The 19,920-nt window shown below is 47.6% G+C and overlaps 1 protein-coding gene across 1 annotated transcript; it reads left to right on the forward strand.

Annotated features, from left to right (window-relative positions):
• Window positions 1-1,153: 1,153 nt before the first annotated feature.
• Window positions 1,154-16,196, forward strand: GIMAP8 (GTPase, IMAP family member 8). Its single transcript, XM_036122652.2, has 5 exons — window positions 1,154-1,266; window positions 6,710-7,364; window positions 10,782-10,827; window positions 12,947-13,573; window positions 15,487-16,196. Exons 1-5 carry the CDS (start codon window positions 1,232-1,234, stop codon window positions 16,173-16,175), a joined length of 2,052 nt encoding a protein of 683 aa, XP_035978545.2. The 5' UTR covers window positions 1,154-1,231; the 3' UTR covers window positions 16,176-16,196.
• Window positions 16,197-19,920: the final 3,724 nt, after the last annotated feature.

Genomic DNA, 19,920 nt, shown 5'->3' on the forward strand with positions numbered 1-19,920 from the left:
CACTGTCTGATTCCACTCATATGAAGTATCTAAAGCCCCCAAAATCATAGAAACAGAAAGTAGAGGGGCGCCTGTGTGGCTCAGCTGGTTAAGCATCTGCCTTTGGCTTGGGTTGTGATCCCAGGGTCCTCGAATGGAGCCCCTTGGGGGATGGAGCCCCATGGGGGACTCCCAGCTCAGAGGGGAGCCTGCTTCTCCCTCTCCCTCCGCCCCTCCACCAAGCTCTCTCTCTCTCAAATAAATAAATCAAATCTTAAAAAAAGAAAGAAAGAAAGATAGAAAAAGAAAGAAACAGAAAGTAGAGAGGTGCTTACCAGGGGCTGGGGGAAGGGGAGGGGAATTAGGGGCTAATGGGCACAGAGTTTCATTGTTGCAGGGTGGGAAAGTTCCGGAGCTCTGCACAACAACGAATGTATTTGAGGCTCCTGAACTGTGCACTTAAAAATAGTTAAGATGGTAAATTTATGTAATGTTATGCCTGCGTTGCCTTTTTAAAAAACCACAATAAAATAAGTCTTTCTCAGTGTTCGACTGCCTTCTGCAGCAGGGAGCTTTCCCAAACTATTATCACTCACAAAAAGGGTTTCGTTTATAAACCATTGGGAAGCATGGAAGCTCTAGCATTTCAAATGTCTCACTAGCTCTAGGAAGGAACCTCCTAGCCTGGGAAGCAGAGCGTTCCCCAGGTCGGGCTGGAGGGTCCCCCTGGAGGGGTGTGAGGAATTGTTGGAGGTGGGGGAGGGAGAAAGAAATCAGCGGCTTCCCGGCTTCCGCAGTCTCGGGAAGGGGTCTGGGAGCCCGGGTAGCGGGGATCACCTGGAGAAGAACCGCCTGCTGGGCGCCGTGCCCGCCCTGGCCTGCCTCAGCTTCTGCAGGCGTCACGACGCCCGTCCCGGGGACGGGGAGCCCCTGCACAGTGACCCTTTCTGCGGACCCTCCCGAAGCTCGGCTTGGGCCCCAGCCCGGGCGCCGCAGCCCCAGCCCGAGCCTCCGCTCTCCCGTCCCCACCTGCCTGCCCTTGGGTCGGCGGTCGCGCGAACCTGGCACCCGTGCGAACTCCGCCCCCCAACCCACCCGACGGCCTGTGTGCGTCCCGTTCGTACATCAGCCTAGAAACCTCTTCCTGCGCGGAAGTACAGTTTGTCATAAAGATCCCGCCCCTGCCGCGCCGGGCTCGCAGTTGCTTTCTCTCCACGCTGCGCGCGGGGACCTCACGGACTTCCCCAGAGCCATGGAGCCTGCGACGCTCCCGGGGACGGGATCGAGGTGCGTGCGCGCCGGCGCGGGGGGTCGAGGCGGCGGCAGGTGGCGGCCAGCGCGGGCAGCGGGGCCCCCTGGAGGGCGAGCAGCGGGCTCGGGCTCCCGGGCAGCCAGCCGCTCAAGCCCGGCCTGGGGGGCGGGGGGTGGCAGGTGGGGCTCGGGGGCTGGCGCGCGGGTCGCGGCCTTCCAGGGGGAGGGCGTCGTCGCGGGGCGCCCCCAACCCACGTGGGGGCCGATGGCAGGGCCCGCTCTGGGCCGGAGGGAGCCCGCGGGAGGCTCTGCGAAGCTGGCAGCTCAGACTCCGGTCTTCCACGTTCACTTTTCTAGTATTTTCCTCCCCGTGCACTGTTGGGTCCCGTTAACTGAGCACTGAAGGTGCCGGTGCTTGCCAAAAACAAGACTCTGATTTTACCTGCATTTAAGCCTCCTAGGCTCTCACCTTGGAACTCTTTCTCCTCCTCCTGATGACTGACCTGCAGGGCTGGGACTGAGTCCTCCCCAGGCTGGGCTCTGGAAGCTTCTCTGGCCATCTTTGTCTGTGGGTGTGAACTGCCCCTTAATGTGGGACAGATCCCCACACCATTGGGAGCTTTGCTTGGATGGCCGGAGCCACGGCCCCCTTGGCCTATATCCTGAGAAGTGCAGGCTGCTGGAGAGTCTCAACTAAAGTTTTGGAGAGAAAGTTGTCTTTCTTCGTCTCCGTTAACCTGCTGGGGTCTCCAGAGCGGTCTGGGAGATGATCCGAGGGGAGTGTGGGTAAAGGAGAGAGTGAGGGAGGGGGGTGTTTTGGCTCCTTTTTGTCCTTAAAAGTGTTTTTGTATGCTGGGGAGAAAATGCCACAGGTTGGCGACTGTCCACATGGAGGTGGGTGGGTCCTGATTCAATATGGTGGCCTGGCTAGGAATTCAGCAAAGACTAATTTAGTCACCGTGATGGACAATCATGTAAAACAGTGGAGCTGAGGTGGGAAATAAATTCCTTTCTTCTTCAGACCCGCTGGAGGTGTCTGTGTCCTTCAGCTATTTACCCATTAGTGTCTTGTTTTTTTTTTTTTTAACTTAAAAAAAATTGATGTACAAAAAATACCACTTCACTGGCTTGGGATACAATATAAAGTTACGTCTCTTTTTTGTTTTTTAAGATTTTATTTATTTGGCAGAGAGAGAGAGAGAGAGAGAGCACAAGCAAGGGGAGCTGCAGGCAGAGGGAGAGGGAGAAGCAGTCCCCCTGCAGAACAGGGAGCCTAACTCAGGGCTCCATCCCAGGACCCTGGGATCATGACCTCAGCCAAAGGTAGAGGCTTAATGGACCAAGCCACCCTGGCGCCCCCAAGTTACTTCTCTTTTATTATTCAAAGTGACATCACTACATCAAAAACTAATGATGTACTATATGTTGGCTAATTGAACATAATAATAAAAAATAAAATAAATACCTAATAAAGCAGAATGAAAATGAAAAAAAAAAGTGACATCACTTCAATCTCTCTCTTCATTTCTAAGAACTGTTTTTCTTCCTTTCGTCACCCCTCTCCCCCATGATCATTCATTTAACACCACTGAGGGAGTGTATGCTACCTGCCAGGCACAGTATTAGGACCTCGGGACACAGAACAAGACAGGCGTGGTCTCTGTGCTTATGGAGTTTCATACTAAGAGTGGTAGAGAGAAAAGAGAACATAGAAGCTAGACAGTAAATACTATCAGATAGGAACAGCACCATGAACAAAGCCAAGGAGACTAAGGGGGATGGAGAGTTAGGGAGAGGGTCTCTTCATTCAGGGGTGTGTCGTGGTACAAAGGTACTCTTAGAAGTGTCCCAACAGTGATTGGACCTCAGCTACCAAAAAGTCTGTTTCTCCTTGGCGTGACAGCTCTGAGGTGTGTGTTCTAGGCGAGGCGGCTTTGCCTCCCGCATCCTGTGGAGATCCAGAGATGCAGATCTAGAGAACAGCCCATCTGTGGCCCGATGAGCTTCTCTGTACCTCACTCAGTCCACTGCATTTTTTTTGTGGTGGGCTTCTGGGCAGGGGAGGAGTCTGTGCACTGTCTTCCCCGGCTTCTCCCAGCCGCAGGGCTCTCCTGTCCTACTCTTCAGTTCCTTCAGCTGCTCGTCTTCGTTCTTCAAGTCCATAGCCATCCACTCAGTCACATGCAGGTACTTAGCAGTGAATGCCTTCTCTAAGCTGTAGATGCGGTGGTGAACAAACCAGGGCAAGTCCTCCTTCTCACGGGACTTACCTTTCAGTGGTGGGGAGACAAAAAAAAAAGGCGATAAGCAAGTCAATGCACCATGTGAAAGGGGGTTGCTGTGGTTGCTGGGGAGAAAAATAGAACAGGGTGGGAGGGGACATGGAATGCTTGTGGATGCAGCAGGGAGGGTTGCTCTTAATTATAGGATGACTGCAGAAGGCCTTCTGCACCACAGGGACACTACAGTAAAGACCTAAAAGAAGGGAAGCTGCCTTGCACAAGTCTGGGGGAAGCATGTTCTAGTTCAGATGAACAACCAGCACAGAGCCCCAAGGTTACCTGTTTGGGGAACAGCAGGGAGGCTGATGTGACTACAGCAGACAAAGCAAGGTGGAGAGGGGTGGGGAATGAGATCGGAGAGGCAGCTAGAGCCCAGATTGGGTAGGGTCTTGTCAACCACTGCAAAGGCTTTGCCTGTTACTTCAAGTCAGTGGGAAGCTATTGGGGGATTTTGGACTGATGAAGGACATTATCTGTCTCTTGTTTTGGTAGGAGCACACTGGCTGTTGATGGGCAATAGGCTCTAGAAGGGTGGAAACAGGGGGACCAGTGAGAGTGGTATTGCAGAAGTCCAGAAAAGAGCTCATGATCAGCCCAATCTGGAAAAATCACAGAAGGCTTGACATGGAGGTGACACTTCAGCTAAGTGGTAAAGAATGGTGAGGAGTTTTCCAGACAGACAGGAGAGTGGTGCAGAGAAGGGCATGCTGGACCTTCTGGGTACCTGGAGCCTAGGTGGTAAAATTGAGGTGGGGGTCCCTGATTGGGAAAGGTACCCCCAATTGCCAGTTACACATTCTTTTTAAGCCCACGTGAAACATTTACAAAAATTTTACTGGGCTAAAAAGTAAATCTCGACCAGTGACAAATATTTTCTACAGATGTTGTTCTCTGACCAGAGAGTAATAATATTAGAAATAAAAAAAAGATAGCAAATCTCCCAACACATTTTTAAATTTGATAATCTCTTCTCCTAATTTATGGATCAAAAAGAAATAATGGTTGAAATTAGAACATGTTTAAAACTGACCAACAAGAAGAGTGGGGAGGACAACAACACTATGAAAATGTCAGTTCTAAAACTAAGCTACACATTCAATGCAATGGCATTCTAGCTTTCAACAGGGATTTCCTAAAGACAAGGACAACTGATTTTCAAAGTCCTACAGGAGATTAAAAAACCAAGAAGAGTGTGACAATTTTGAACAATAGCAAGGTGTTGGGACCTACCTGATGGATCATGTAATGAAGACTTAAAGTTATATTTTAAGTAGAATAATATTAAGTCATTTTGGTTTTAGTAAATAAGGTTTTCTGGTTCAGGAATAGACTGAGAGAGCATCTAATGGACAGAACAGACAACCTAGGCATAAACTTGAGGAAATTAGGGCACATGGTATCTGACAGAATCATTTGAAAAAGGATGGACTGTTCAAGAAATGGTGCTGGGAAACTCGGCTCTTTAAGTGGATCCTGATTCAGTTGGGAATGCTGATCTTCAACTAATGGTGGCTTACACCAGTGCTTCTCAAACGTGAGTGTTCGTGAGAAGCACCTGGAACTTGTTGAGTTACAGATTCTTATTCAGGAAGTTTGGGTGGAAACTGAGATTCTGCATTTCTGACATGGTCTCAATTATTGGCAATATTGCTAGGCTGTGAACCATGATTTGAGTAGCAACAGCTAGATCTTTAGAATACCAGCTGTTTACTTAACAAAAAGGTGATCTCGGGGCACCTGGGTGGCCAGTTGGTTAGGCGTCTGCCTTTGGCTCAGGTCATGATCTCGGAGTCCTGGGATCGAGCCCCACCTCGGGCTCCTTGCTTGGCAGGGAGCCTGCTTCTCCCTCTCCCTCTACCATTCCCCCCACTTGTGCTCTCTGGCTCTCTCTCTCTCTCTCTCTGTCAAATAAATAAATGAATAAATCTTAAAAAAAAAAAAGGTGATCTCAAGGATGTTTTGGCAGCTTAGTGATGTCATCAGGGATTCTTTTCTCTCTCTGCTCTGCAGCCCTTCAGTGTGATGGCACACGCTGACCTTTTGTTCTCTTGTTGGTTACCTCATTGCCTCCTGATATCTGCTGTGATTCCAGATATCACATTTATTTTTTTTTAAAGATCTTATTTATTTATTTGAGATAGAGAGCGAGAGAGGAAGCACAAGTGGGGGGGGCAGAGGGAGAGGGAGAAGCAGGCTCTCCACTGAGCAGGGAGCCTGAAGTGGGGCTCGATCTCAGGATCCTGGGATTGTGATCTGAGCTGAAGGCAGACACTTAACCGACTGAGCCACCCAGGAGCCCCCAGATATCACATTTAAATTCCAAATAAGAAGAAAGCCCAAGGAAATATTCCCTCAACTGTCATCAGGTAGAACTGGGTCACATGGCCACTCCCAGTTGAAAGGAAGCTGGGAGAAAAAGTGTATTAGTTTCTCTTGCTGCTGTAACAAATTGCCACACAATTAGTTGCTAAAAGCCCACCAAGTTATTATTTTACAGTTCTGGAGGTCAGAAGTCCTAAAATCAAGGTGCTGGGCAGGATCCTTCCAGAGGCTGTGTGGCAGAATGCATTTCCTTGCCTTTTCCAGCTTCTAGAAGCTGCCTGCAGTCCCCTTGACTGGTGACCCTTTATTCCACGTTCAAAGACAACAGTGTAGCATTTTCAAATCTCTCTCACTCTCTGACCTCTGCTTCTGTCCTCACATCTCCTTTTTCTTACTCTGACTTTCCTGCCTTCCTCTTGGAAGGACCTCTTACAGTGCGATTGTATTGGGTCCACCTGGATGATCCAAGATTATCTCTTCGTCTCAACATCCTTAATCACATTGGCAAAGTCCCTTCTCCCATGTAAAATAACGTAGTCACAGATTCCAGGGAGAATCTTGGGAAGGGGCATTATTCTGTCTATCATAGTGTCTGCATTTCCCCCAGTGTGTATAGTGGGGGATGAATATAGACAGAAGGGGGTTGTTGGCTTAGCCAACCAACAGTGTGTGACATCTTACCAATACTGATTTATTTCAGAGACAAGAGCACAGAAAGGATCCTGGGAAACAGGATTTCTTATCCTAATCTAGTCTGAGTTGACATCAGTAGTCCCAATCCTTGGGGAGAAACTAAAAAGAGAATGCATTTTCTTGCTGTTCCTCTATGGACTGTTCATGAGTGGCACACTGATGAGTTGCTCTTTGTCCAGCAGAACCGACAGGAGCCCGTGTCAGCAGAGGGAGCCCGGCTGCCCCATGCAGGAACTGAGGCTTCTCCTTTTAGGGAGCAGTGGTGCGGGAAAAAGTGCCACAGGAAACACGATTCTGGGCGAAACTGTGTTTGTGTCCAGATGTAGTGGCCAGATGGTGACGAAAGTGTGCCGGAAAATGAGCGGGGCCACGGGAGAGGGGAAGGTTGTGGTCATCGACACCCCCGACCTTTTCTCCTCCCTGTCTTGTGCCAAAGACAAGCCATACAACATCAAACGCTGCTTGGAGCTCTCTGCGCCCAGCCTCCACGCCCTGCTGCTGGTCATTCCCATCGGCCGTTATGAGGTGGAGGACCAACAGGCAGTCAGGGGCATCCACGAGTTGTTTGGAGCCGAAGCCAAGAGGTATATCATTATCGTCTTCACTCGGGAGGATGATTTGGAGGATGACTCTCTGCAAGATTACATCAAAGGCGAGGAATACCTCGCCGAGCTGGTTGAAAACCATGGAGGCCGATACTGTGCTCTGAACAATAAGGCAAGCGAGGAGGAGCGGGCCCGTCAGGTGAGGGGGCTCCTCTGCCAGGTCCAGAGGCTGGTGGATGAAAATGGAGGACCATATATCGTGAACTTCAGAAATGAAGGCAGCGGATTCCTGGTAAGACATTCTTAAGGTCTGCAAGGATCTTTCTTGCTAGAGCTCGTGGTGGATGACGGGCACAGATAAGGGAGGTGTGGTATTGTGTGATGGACCACAGGCTTTGTTTAAGGAGATATTTATCCATGATCTGCAAAGATGAGGCACCAGACGGTAGGGTGCTTTGAGTATTAGCCTTTGAACTTTGGACTTTATTACCAAATTAATGGATACATTTAAGTCCTCACCTAACTATATCCCTCACAGTATTGGACACACAAATGGACCCTCTCTTCCCTTGGCTTCAATACAACTACACTGTTTTTGTTTTCTTCCTCCTGCCCTTTCTGGCTACTCCAGAGATTCCCGAGCTCTCCTTGCATGACCTCTGAACACTGGCATCTTCTAGGCTTTCCTCAACTCTGCCTTCCAGCTTTGAGCTCTGTCGATCGCTAATGGTTTCCAGATTCATTCCTCCAGTCCAGGCCTCTCCTCTGAATCCTACTCCCTTATCCAACTGCTATTTGACATCTCCACTCGGCTCTCGTATAGGATCTCAGACTTCATATGTCCAGACTTTTGGTTTCCCCTCTGAAATCTTTAAGACTTCTGATTTCCTCTCAACTGGGTAAATGGTTGTGCTGCTCACCATGCTCTTCGAACCTAAACCCAGAGTTCAGCTTTGCTGCCCCTACTAGCTGGCAGCTGTTATCTGAGAAGTCATCAAGTCTTGTGTGGTCGGGGTGCCTGGAACCCACCCACTTCTCTCCATCTCTGCTGCCCCCCTAGTCCGGTCCAAGCCAGCCTCGGTTCTTGCCTATCCTGTCTTACGAACAACCTTCCCCTCATTCATTCTTGTGCCTTACCCTCAATCCGTTTCATACACAACAGCCAGAGTGGTATTTTCTTTAATTTCTAAACCTGAATAGAAAATGTATTTGTAGCTAAGGAAGATACAAAAATTCAGGCTTTTGCCTTTGAGGAGCTTACACTTCGGTTTGAGTGACTCATGCATAAGACACAAAAGAGTTCCAGATGCAGGGTAAGTAAGTGAATGTTGGTACAGAGGATTCTTAACGCAAGTGCCAGCAGAGGTAAATCAAGCAATAATCCAGCGTGGGGGGCGGTGTTGGTCAGAGTGAAACTCTGAGAACTGATGAGCGTTAAGCCCAAACAGGACGGAAGTGAGAAGGAAGGCAATAATTATTGAGTACTTACTGAGTCCCAGACACATGAACGGATGAAGTCTTCACAAGCACTCTGTGTACTCATCTTCTACAGGTGAGGACCTTGAGGCACGAGAGAACTTGTCACTCTCTTATCTCCTAGGTCTGCCCTCCCTCTCTCTCCTTTATAACCATCTGTCTCTCTCTTGAAGGCTGTCTGGAACAGGGATGTCCACAGAGAGGATCCGGGCACAAGATGAGCTCTCTGCAATGTACCCTGAACACGACACCCTCTTGTTTAAAATGCTGCAGTGATTCTCCGCTGATCTTCAGATCAAGTTCAGAATCCCTGACCTGAGCTGGTCCCTCACCCTCTAACTTGCTCTTCATGTGTTGGTCTCACTAGCCTTCCCTGTGGTCCTTGACTTACATTCATGTCCACACTGGAGGTTCCAACCTGTGATTTGTTTCCCCTGGACACTTCCCCTCTCCTATCTGACCATGTACCATGTCTGCTTTTGTGTATCCATCTGCCTCAGCGTGAGCTCACTTCCTCAGAGGGTCTTCCCTGCTGGCCCTTCCTTCCATCATGGCGCTCCTTACATGGCCCCATGAGTCAAGTGATTGCTGTGAATATACTTGCGGTGGTTGCCTCCCCACAGACTCCCTGAGGGACGGAACTCATATCCATTTCCTTGACCCAGGATCTTATTTTTGTCATCCATAAAACAGAGATAAAATACGTATCTCAGAGATTTCTGTGAGGAGTCAATGAAATAAATGCTTACAAAGTTATTTGCTAATACTTGAGATGTAAGCATTCGGTGATTATCAGCTGCCATTATTATTGTTATTAGTATTGTTATGGATGTGTATAAGGTTCACATAAGTTATGGAGACATTAAGGACTTTAACAACCCAGAGACTGACCCACTTTTAGGACTATTACCCAGAAATAAAAACATTCACATATATAAAGATGGATGTATAAGGATATTTATCATGGCATCTTTTGAAATAGTAAAGCCAGAAATAACCTGATAGTCATTACATTAGTACAGGATGTTCCATGCCCATGCTGTGGAGCAAATAGCATCTCCTAAAAAAACGGTGTTGGTCTACGCATCCTGACTTGTACAGCTGTACAGCACATATTATGAAGCAGATTGCAGAACAAGATGCCTAGCAAGTCTCCCTGTGTGTTCGTATATGCTTGAGTGTATGCGTATAAACTTAGAAAAACACAGAAGGATGTATGTTAATTAGCAGCTGCTCCTTTTACAGTGAGTTAGAAATTTTAAAATTATTAATTTTTAGATCGTACGTATTTGCATTGTAACAACCTTTGGCATTTAAAACACATGAAAGAATCTGAGTTGTGCTAGGTAAGATGAAAGAAGTCTGATGGTCAGAACTGCGAGGAGAAGATCCAGGGAGAGGGATGGTGGAAGGGATCCACAGCTTGGGGTAAGGCCAGGTAAGAAAGCAGAGGGAAAATTTCCTTGGCTGGCATGGTTAAAATAAAGTATTGGAAGCTTCTAGGAATAGCAGATTCATCAGGATTGTGTATCGTTTTTACCTTCTCTTTTGATTCTATGACAATTTAAATTTTGGGAGCGAGTCTGCTTTGCCAGGCAGGGGAAGGGAATACCAATTGTGTGTTTGGCTCCACTTGCCCACCTGGATGGGGAAAGTTCCAAATTTCCCTGGTTCTTATGTCAGAAGAAGCTTTATCTCTATCCTGGGGGCGCAATGCAGGCAGAAGACACCAGATGTGTGGGAGCTTCACACCCAATCTCCTCCCTTCCCCTGGTCCCTCAGATGAACATTCAGACACCAGTGGGCTATAGTTTCTTCTTCCAGGAAGTCCAGTAGCTCTTCTTAAGCCTCTAGATTTTCTCCAGGAAGAGCAGAAACTCTGGAAGACTTTGAAAGGAATTGCCATTACTATTGGGGACTGGGGAGAAGGAAAGTTGGAGCTTCAGGCTCAATGCCTTGGTTAGATGGCATTTGTGGGGCTCCTCTGAGCAAGAACAAGACCCATCTTCATACTTCTGGGAAGCCTGTTGTGGTGACAGCAGTGGGGTCTTAAGATCTACTGTCATTGTGGACGGGTCTCCAGAAGCCAACACGGAACATGACCATGGCCTTGATTTGACCACAGCCTCCTCATCAAATTACTCTAAATTATATACTTGTATCTCCATTTCTTTACTTTGCGAAAAGATGAAATTTTAGGTCCCTGTGCATCATTTTCCCCTTTATTTTCTAGGATTGTGTGAATGAAGCCACGTCTCAGAAGGAGGACAAGCCACATGGTAAGATGATCCTTAAAAATGTTAAGCTTACATCTGTATCTTTTTGAATGCATCATGCATCAAAATGAAGTGGAGAAATTAGATAAGTAGGAACGAAGATGTACTCTGGAGGCCTAGCTCAGGTTGGTGTCCACAGCCTATCCCCCAGGGAACTCCTAACACTTGGCAGTAGGTTCTGGACATGGTGTGGGTGTCCCGGGCCTTCCCTGAAATGTTATGGAGGTGGGCTTGCTTTTCGTGGCTTCTTTCCCGACTCAGCCTTGTCTTTCTGGCCCTGGATCCAGAACTGTACAATGTTGACTCCCCCTGGGAAAGCAGTAATCATCTTCATGGATAACACTCATTTGTAGAATTCAGTGGTGGAGGTCAGGATCCGTGTAATGATTGCCATTAATGATACATCCTGCACACTGCACAAGTCAGTTTGTATAGATCCACCTCATTCTGTTTAGTAGGTGCAATTTTGTCCACGGTAAGGGCGTACGTGACTAATTCAACCATCCCTTTACTGATGGACTTTCAGGTTATTTCTGGACCTGCTCTGTGCAAGAACTGAATATTCAGCAGTGAATAAGATAGATGAGTTCTCTGTCCTCATAGAACTCCCCCAAATAATAATGATAATAGTTATTATTCAATTTTAGTGATAATAATCACAATTAACATTACGTACTGTAAAAATATATAAATAATTCAATCTTTCCCGCATATAACATAATTCTCATAATAACCATACACATATATTCCTCTTAACAGCCCTATGAAGAGGGTGGTATTATCATTATTCTCATTTACAGATGAGTAAACTTAGCCTGAAATATGTGAACTCAGGCAGAAGTAGGGATTTAAAATTCTGTTGATGTCCGTCAGTCAAGACCTCCAGGAACTTTCGTGTTATGTCCCCAAATGATCCTCGTGGCCCTGAGGAAATAGCATGCCATGGGGAGCCATGGGGTATCTCAGAATGAGGGCATTGGAAGGGACTTTTGATAGGATGCAGACTTGTATGAGGTGATTTGGGGGAAGTCGGAGCTTTCGAAGACAACATAAGAAGGACACGCCATCACTGGTGTTTCAGTGGCTTTCTTTAAAGGATGTTCATTCCATCTCCCAGACCTGCGGCTCAGACACCCAGGGACGGCTCAGACACCACCTCCCAGACCTGCGGTGCATAGCGCCCAGGATGCCTCAGACTCTGAATGTTCCCTGGAGTGGCTGACTCTGCCATTTGCTCAGCCTGTAGGTCTGGTGCTGACCTCGGATTGAGGAGAAGTGGTGGGGGCACGGCATGAGGGCAGGGATAGTTTTGTAGCACAGGTTTCTACAGCCATTTATTGAGGTACAATTAACACAGAGTAAAATGCACAAATCTTAAGTATATTAGCTCAATGACTTTTTACATATCTGCACGTATGTCACCACCATGTAGATAAAGATCTGGAGCATTTCCATCATCTCACAAGTTTCTGCTGGGTCTCCCCAAAGGGAACTGAATCCAGACTTCTGGGAACATAGACTAATTTTGTCTGTTCTTGAACTTCATAGAGTGGGACCCGATAGCGTGTGGTTTTGTGTCTGGCTTCTTTCATTTAGCATGCTTTGAAGATCCATGCATGTTGCATATCAATAGTTCATTCATCCATTCATTCTTTTGTTTTGTTTTGTTTTGTTTTTTTTGATTGCTGAGTAGTATAACATTTTATAAATATACTACCAAGGGGCATTTTATTTCATTTTATTCATTTATTTTTTTTGAAGGGACATCTTAAACTCAGATTCTCCCTTGTCCTGCTTTAGCCCATGGACTTCATGGCCCAGGCACTTACCTTTGGTAGTAAAATGAAAGGAACTCTAAGGACCAAGAGCACTAAAGGCCAAGTTTAACATTTTTACGTTCCTGGGAAATCTGGAGCGTTTTACATCTCTTCATTTATTCATGGCCCCTTTTGTGGCTTTTACTCAGGGAGGTAGCTTCTGACTGGGACTAGAGTCCTGCTGCTCAGAACACTACGGGCATTCTCTGTAAAAACTGACAAGAATGAGAAAGCATAGAACCTGTCCACATCTCTGCATTCAGCTGCAAGAAGAGACTCTGAATTTGCTCTTTTGTTCCTCCCAGGGCAAGAGGAGAAGCAGCTTCAGGCCCCAGGATGTGAGCCGAACCCTGGGCCGTCGGAACTGAAGGTCTTGCTTGTGGGCAAGCGCGGAGCTGGGAAGAGTACAGCCGGGAACTGCCTTCTGGGGAAGCGAGAGTTTGAGACCAAATTCAGCGAAGAGTCAGTCACCCAGAGGTTTGTGTCTGGGAGCAGAATCTGGAGAGAGAGGAACGTTGTGATCCTTGATACTCCAGACATCTCGTCTTTAAAGGGCTTTAAAGCGGAGCTCCAGAGACATGCCTTTGGGCGCCCCCATGCCTTCCTGCTGGTGACGCCTCTGGGCTCCTTCGCCGAGAAAGATGAGGCGGTACTCGACACCATCCGGCGCAGTTTTGGAAAAAAATTCGTGCAGTACCTGATCATTCTCCTCACCAGGAAAGAAGACCTAGGGGATCAGGATCTACACATGTTCCTGAAAAACAGAAATAAAGCTCTCTACAAGCTCATCAAGGAGTGCAAAGACCGGTTCTGCATCTTCAACTACCGAGTGACGGGGGAAGAAGAACAGCACCAGGTGGACAAGCTCCTGGAAACAGTTGAGAGTATGGTGCAGCAGAATGGGGGCAGGCCCTGCAGCTTCAAAGGGGAAGGTACACGGTGTCTAAAAACATTTTCGAGATGCTTTCAGAAACTAGATATGAAATATACGAGAAGGGTGGAGAGAAGATAGAAAGGACAGGTCCAGTCTACTGACTAACTTTTCTCTTTCTCCAAGGTTACTGAAGTTATGTGCCTTTCCATGCACGTAACTGTCTTTAATTCTCTCTGACCCTTCTCCCCTCTCTCCAACTGGATGGTGAAGGTCTTGAGGGAAGGAAATGAGCTTTTTCCAATCTCTTCTTTTCCCCACTGTGTGTCTGTTGCCCAGGGCTCAAGACTCAGTGCTGGTGATGAGATAGATAGTTCTGGACCGTTGGTTTGATTTTCTCTTTCTCTTAAGCCTGCTCTGACACTCCCTCTCTCTCTCTCCCTCTCTTGACTTCTTGGTTCTTTACTCTTCTCTTTTTGGAGAGGGGAGGCCATTTTGAAGAGAGAAGGATGAGGACTGGGAGCCTGAATCCTCACAAGGCACTAGATGGGTTTCTTAGCCCAGTCACACTACCATGGCTTTAGCGGAAGTCCCCATGCCCTCAGGGCTACACGCTCTATTGCCCTGAGCTGAGATTCTTCCAGGTCAGCATGACTCACCCCTTTGTCTTCACTTCAAATGCCCTCCCCTGAGAAGAACACGGACTCAAAGGAGTGTATCTGTTTATGAGCCCTTTCATAGTCAGCACGGAGGGCCAGGCGCTGGGGGGCCTCCTCAAGAAGTATAGACATGCAGGAAGGTCAGGAGAGGCTGTGTGGGGAAAGCCCAATTTGAAATGGGCTTTGAAGAATGGGCAGGTTTGGGTGGCTGGCAGAAAGCTGGAAGACGTTGCAGAGAATACTCCAGCAATCGGAAGCAAGGAGGTGGGGCTAAGCCTACCGCCAACGGAGTGGCCATGATGGGAATGGAGGGTTCATGCCTCTACTCGATGTGGGATGGGGATTATAGACCAGATCACAGAGGTTCTTGAGAACCACCCCCTCTGAGGGTGTGGAAGCAGGGACTGAAATCGTGACAAATATGGGACTATTGGAAGATGAATCTTTAAGCATAGCTATGAGATTGAGGGTTCAGGATAAGCAATCCAATAATTTCCCCTGGAAGGAAGAGCACAGGGTAGGCTTTCCTCCCTCTTTGTTTTAAGGTGGATATGGGTAACTTGGCAAAGAATGTATAATTGAGAGAACTGTGAAAAGGCCAGCATGGAAGAGAAAGACCACAGTACAAGTGCAGAGTTGTAAGGAGCCCCCACTAACACCCACTGCAAGGTCGCTAGCATCTCTCATTCCATTTTAAGGGACATCTGTTCTCCATCATCACTACACAAAACAGTATGAGCGTACATTCATTCTTACAACCACGAGGTGCCTTTTGACTCATCAATGAAAGACAACTCAGTTTAATGTGGTTTTAATGAGAAATGAATTTTTGGTGATCCAAATGAAGGAACTAGAAATCTGTCAATGATATATGTAGTTGCTTTTTCATGAAAAGTCAATTCTGTGGAATAATTTTTCAAATCCATCAAGGAGATTTTGCTGCAGTTAGCATTAGCTAGCAACAGGAAGACATCGAGATGTGGGGGCTGGACGCAGCTGAGTGGGTGATGGGTAATAAAGCCAGCGGCACTCACAGGGTGCCAGGGAGTCAGGGAAGTTACCAGAAGGAGGGAGTGAATTCAGAGATAGAAACAGTGCCATGTCATGGATGAGTGCGGGGCAGAGATGGTGGTCCAAGTCATGCTTCTGGTTCTCAGAGCGAGTGCCCGGAAGCGTGCTTGGGGATAGAGCTGCCGGGTGAGAGGGTGGCCAGGGTGCTCTCTGAGCATCCTCTGCCGTGACGTCTGGCAGCACTTTGAAAGCTGCACCCAGATCAGCTCATGGCCACCAATCTTTCCTGCTTTCTTTTCGACAGATGCCCTGAGCATTATCCTGGTGGGGAGGAGCGGCACTGGGAAGAGCGCCACCGGGAACACCATTCTCGGGAACCCCGACTTCCGCTCTCGGTTCCAAGCGCAGCCGGTCACCCAGACGTGCCAGAGCAGCAAGAGGATGTGGGGCAGGCTGCAGGTGGTGGTTGTGGACACCCCCGTGCTCTGCCTGATGACCAGTGCCGAGGAGGGTCCGTTCCCGCTGGAGGAGGAGGTCAGACGCTGTTTGTCCTGCTGTGAAGAAGGGAACAAGGTTCTGGTCCTGGTGTTCCAGCTGGGACGGTTCACTCCGGAGGACAAAAGGGCAGTGAAGGACTTGGAGAACATCTTCGGAGAGGAAGTTTTGAAGTACACGATTGTGCTGTTCACTCGGAAGGAGGACCTCGAGTCAGGGGACCTTAGAGACTATGTCCAGAATACAGATAACAAAACTCTTAAGAACATCATTAAAAGGTGTGGGGGGCGAGTCTGTGCTTTTAATAACAGAGAAACGGGCCAAGCCAGGGAAAACCAGGCAGTAGAGCTTCTGAACATGGCTGATGAGCTTATAAAGAGCCATGGAGGGGAGGGGTACCCCCACGAATGGGAGAAAGTCAGCAAAATCATTAAAAATGCCCAGGAAAAGCCCAAGCCCACAAATTTACTGAAGAATTTAAAAGAGATTTTATCATAGGCAGCTGATGTGCCTGGGGGTCTCTCTAAGGTAGAGACACCCTCACTTGGGGACGGGGTGCGGTAGGACTGCTGGGATGGGAGGAGGCTCCAGGACGCTGAAGGCTTGGCAGGTGCGTGCAGCTCAGTCTGTGCTGCTGCAGCTTTTTGTGGGTAAATGAATCATCAGGCTCGGCAGGGGATTGATTCTAAAGGAGAAAGAAGAAATTAGGTGGGGAAATCTGGAAAGAAGCTTCAGAGCTTGGGTGGTTTGGGGGGTCAAATTAAGTCACATGAATCACCATGCCTGTGTATGTCTACATACACAGGCATGGTGATTCATGTGACTTCTTTTTTTTTTTTTTTTTTTTTTTTTTTTTTTTGAGAGAGAGAATGAGATACAGAGAGCATGAGAGGGGGGAGGGTCAGAGGGAGAAGCAGACTCCCTGCTGAGCAGGGAGCCCGATGTGGGACTCGATCCCGGGACTCCAGGATCATGACCTGAGCCGAAGGCAGTCGCTTAACCAACTGAGCCACCCAGGCGCCCCTGACTTCTTTATCTTGGGGATAGAGCTTGGGGCATCAGGACAGACACTGCGACCAAGGCCAAGGCCAGCCTGCCGTCAAATACAGAGACCTACCCAAGGATCAGGGGATCCGGATCCATGAGAGCAGAGCCGTGAGCAGTGTCCTGCCAACTCCTGGCATGGCAGAATGGAGAAGCCAGACTCATGTGGGTCTCCACGTGCCCCGGACTGCTTGCCCGGCCTGCTGCCCGCCCCCCGCTTCCCCCCGGGGCTGCCTTGGCACCACTGGGATAGGACTCAGGGCCAGCATGTTCCTTTCCTTACAGGGTGGCTATTCCAAGGCTGAATAGAAATTGGGACCCAGTCTACTCTTCTTTCTTGTCCCTTAGGAAATGAACATGAGTCTGGGAGGTTTTAAAAGACTTTATTGCTAACCATCGCAGTGAAATAGAGTAGAACAAAAATCAGACACATGGTGAAATTGCCAATTAGCCAATTGGTGCTTGCCAGTTGGCTAATTGGTGATTAGCCAATTTTGCAAAGTTCCAGAATTCTAAGTAGAAGTCTAGATCACCTCTAGAAAAGTTTATCGAAAACTCCTTTGCACTGGGTGATGGACACTTGGGGAGGGTATGTGTTGTAATGAGCACTGGGTATTATATGAGACTGATGAATCACTGACCTGTACCCCTGAGACAAATGATACATTATATGTTAATTAATTGAATTTAAATAAATAGGTACACAAAATTTTTAAAAAAGAAAACTCCTTTGCACTTTTCTCTTTTTTTAATCCCTGAGGGTTAGAAATTAGGGTAAAGCTCATAGAACTCAAGTAATAATGTCTTGAACACACTAAGGGCTTATTGTGTCTCATGTCAGGAAGTCCAAGGGGACGCAGTCCGAGGCTGGTGTGGCCTCCACGCTTACGGTCACTTCTTGGGTCCAGGTATGGTGGTTTCTGCCGAGGCCGAGCAGATGGTATTGAGGGCTGCCCGGTTCGGGTGATATACGAGGCGAGAACTATGGAGTCTTCTCCCAGCTAAGTGCGGTCAGATGTTATCACTATTAACCATTTTGTGTATGCTTTGAGGACAGGATTTATGTCATCTGCTTTTGTTTTTTCAAATTATCCATTGCCTTCAAGTTTAACCCATTTATCAGAGCATGGACTGTCACCATTAATATGTTGTACTCTCCATAACCCTGAATATGACAAATCCTGGATAATGTGTGTATAAATATATTGGGTTGAATGAAATAATAAAGGTGAATTATTTTATAAACTCACATCCTCTGATTGCTATTTTTCTGACTTGGGGGAAGAACCCGCCTCCATGGAGAGGCCATGCAGATGTTTATAGACACTCTGACTCTAGTGAGGTTTTTGCATCTTTGGTGCATGAGGACCTTCAGAGTGGGTGACAGCCACTTCTTTACTGGGCGTCTGCCAGCTCAGGAATCCCCCACTCCGGGCATTTCACTGTGGCAAGGACAAATAAATTAGAACCAGGAGCATGGGAGAAATAAAGTCTGGAAGGCATTTTGTGCCTCTTCCCAGAGCTTCCCTTCTGTTGGAAGGTAGGCCCAAAGCCCAGTGCCCTACCCATGGTTGAGCAGGTGGCATTGGGACCTGCATGAGGCGGGGGATGTGTGGGCTAAGCCATGCGACACTTTCTCTCAGGTAGGACCTAACATCCATCCCCACTTTCCTTTAGGACCACGCTTGAGGGGCTGGACAACACTGCTATGTCAGTTCCGCCAAGGGGCACAGCCTGGGAGTTAGGAGTGCAAGAGGTTTCCCCAGGGGCAGGGGACAAAGTAATGGCTGTTAAAGACTAAAGAGGAAGCAGAATCGGGCTGAGAGAGCTTTCACACTGCAATGCAGATCTGACACTTGCCAAAGGGAAGGGGTGCGGTGCTGCCGGGGTTGGGAGAGTAGCACCCTTGACAAGACGGCTCCGTCTGAATAGGGAGTTCTAGGGCAAAGACTGATGCATAGCAACGATGTCCTGCATTGGGTGGATGCTGGCAGCTCCTCGGTGCTCAGCCCTTGGCTAAGGGCTGCCTGGGAAGGGCATGGCTTTGGCCCAGAAGCTGAAGTGGGTCCTGAAAGTGTTGCAGCTGGAGATTGCCAGCTAACTGCCCTCCTTGGAGCAGAGTGGAAGTTTTCCTTTCTTTTTCTTTTTTAAATGCTATATGTTAGATCCCCGGAAGTTATTCATCTTATAGCTGGGAGTTTGCACCTCTAGACTAACATCTCTCACCCCTCCACCCCCCCAACTAGCCCCCCAAAACCACCATCCTACTCTCTGTTTCTACGAGTTAGAGTTTTTTGGATTCCGTGTGTAAGAGAGATCATAGAATATTTGTCTTACTCTCTTTGACTTATTTCACTGAGCATAATGCCCTCAAGATCCATCCATGCTGAGACAAAGGACAGGATTTCCTTTTTTTTTTTTTATGGCTGAAGAATATTCCATTGTCTATATATACCACATCTTCTTTATCCATTCATCTGTTGATGGACACTGAGGTTGTTTCCATGTCTTGGCTATTGTGAATAATGCTGCAATGAACAGGGTAAGGGGTGCCGATATCCTTCAACACCTGATTTCATTTTCTTTGGATATACACCCAGAAGTAGGATTGATGGATCATATGGTAGTTGTCTTTTTAATTTCTTTTTTTTTTTTTAAGATTTTTTATTTTAAGTAATCTCTACACCCAACATGGGGCTTGAACCTCACGACTCCGAGATTAAGAATCCCACACCCTACCAATTGAGCCAGCCAGGCATCCCTATTTTTAATTTATTGAAGATTCATACACTGTTTTCTTCAGTGGCTGCACCCATTTACATTCCCACCAACAGTGTATAGGGTCCCCTTTCTCCACATCCTTGTGGACACCTGTTATCGCTTGTCCTTTTGATAATAGCCATTCTCACAGGGGTGAGGTGATATCTCCTTGTGGTTTTGATTTGCATTTCCCTGATGATCAGTGATGTTGAGCATCTTTTCATGTATCTGCTGGCCATTTGTATGTCTTCTTTGGAAAAATATTTGTTCAGGTCCTTTGCCCGTGTTTTAATCAGATTGCTTTTTTTTTTTTGCTATTGAGTTGTCTGAGTTCCTTATAAACTTTGGATATTAACTCTTTCTCAGATATATCATTTGCAAATATTTTCTCCCATTCTGTATGTTGCTTTCTCATTTTGTTGTTTCTTTTGCTTTGACG

The sequence above is a fragment of the Halichoerus grypus genome, chromosome 12 (assembly GCF_964656455.1).
Source record: "Halichoerus grypus chromosome 12, mHalGry1.hap1.1, whole genome shotgun sequence".
NCBI lineage: Eukaryota > Metazoa > Chordata > Mammalia > Carnivora > Phocidae > Halichoerus > Halichoerus grypus.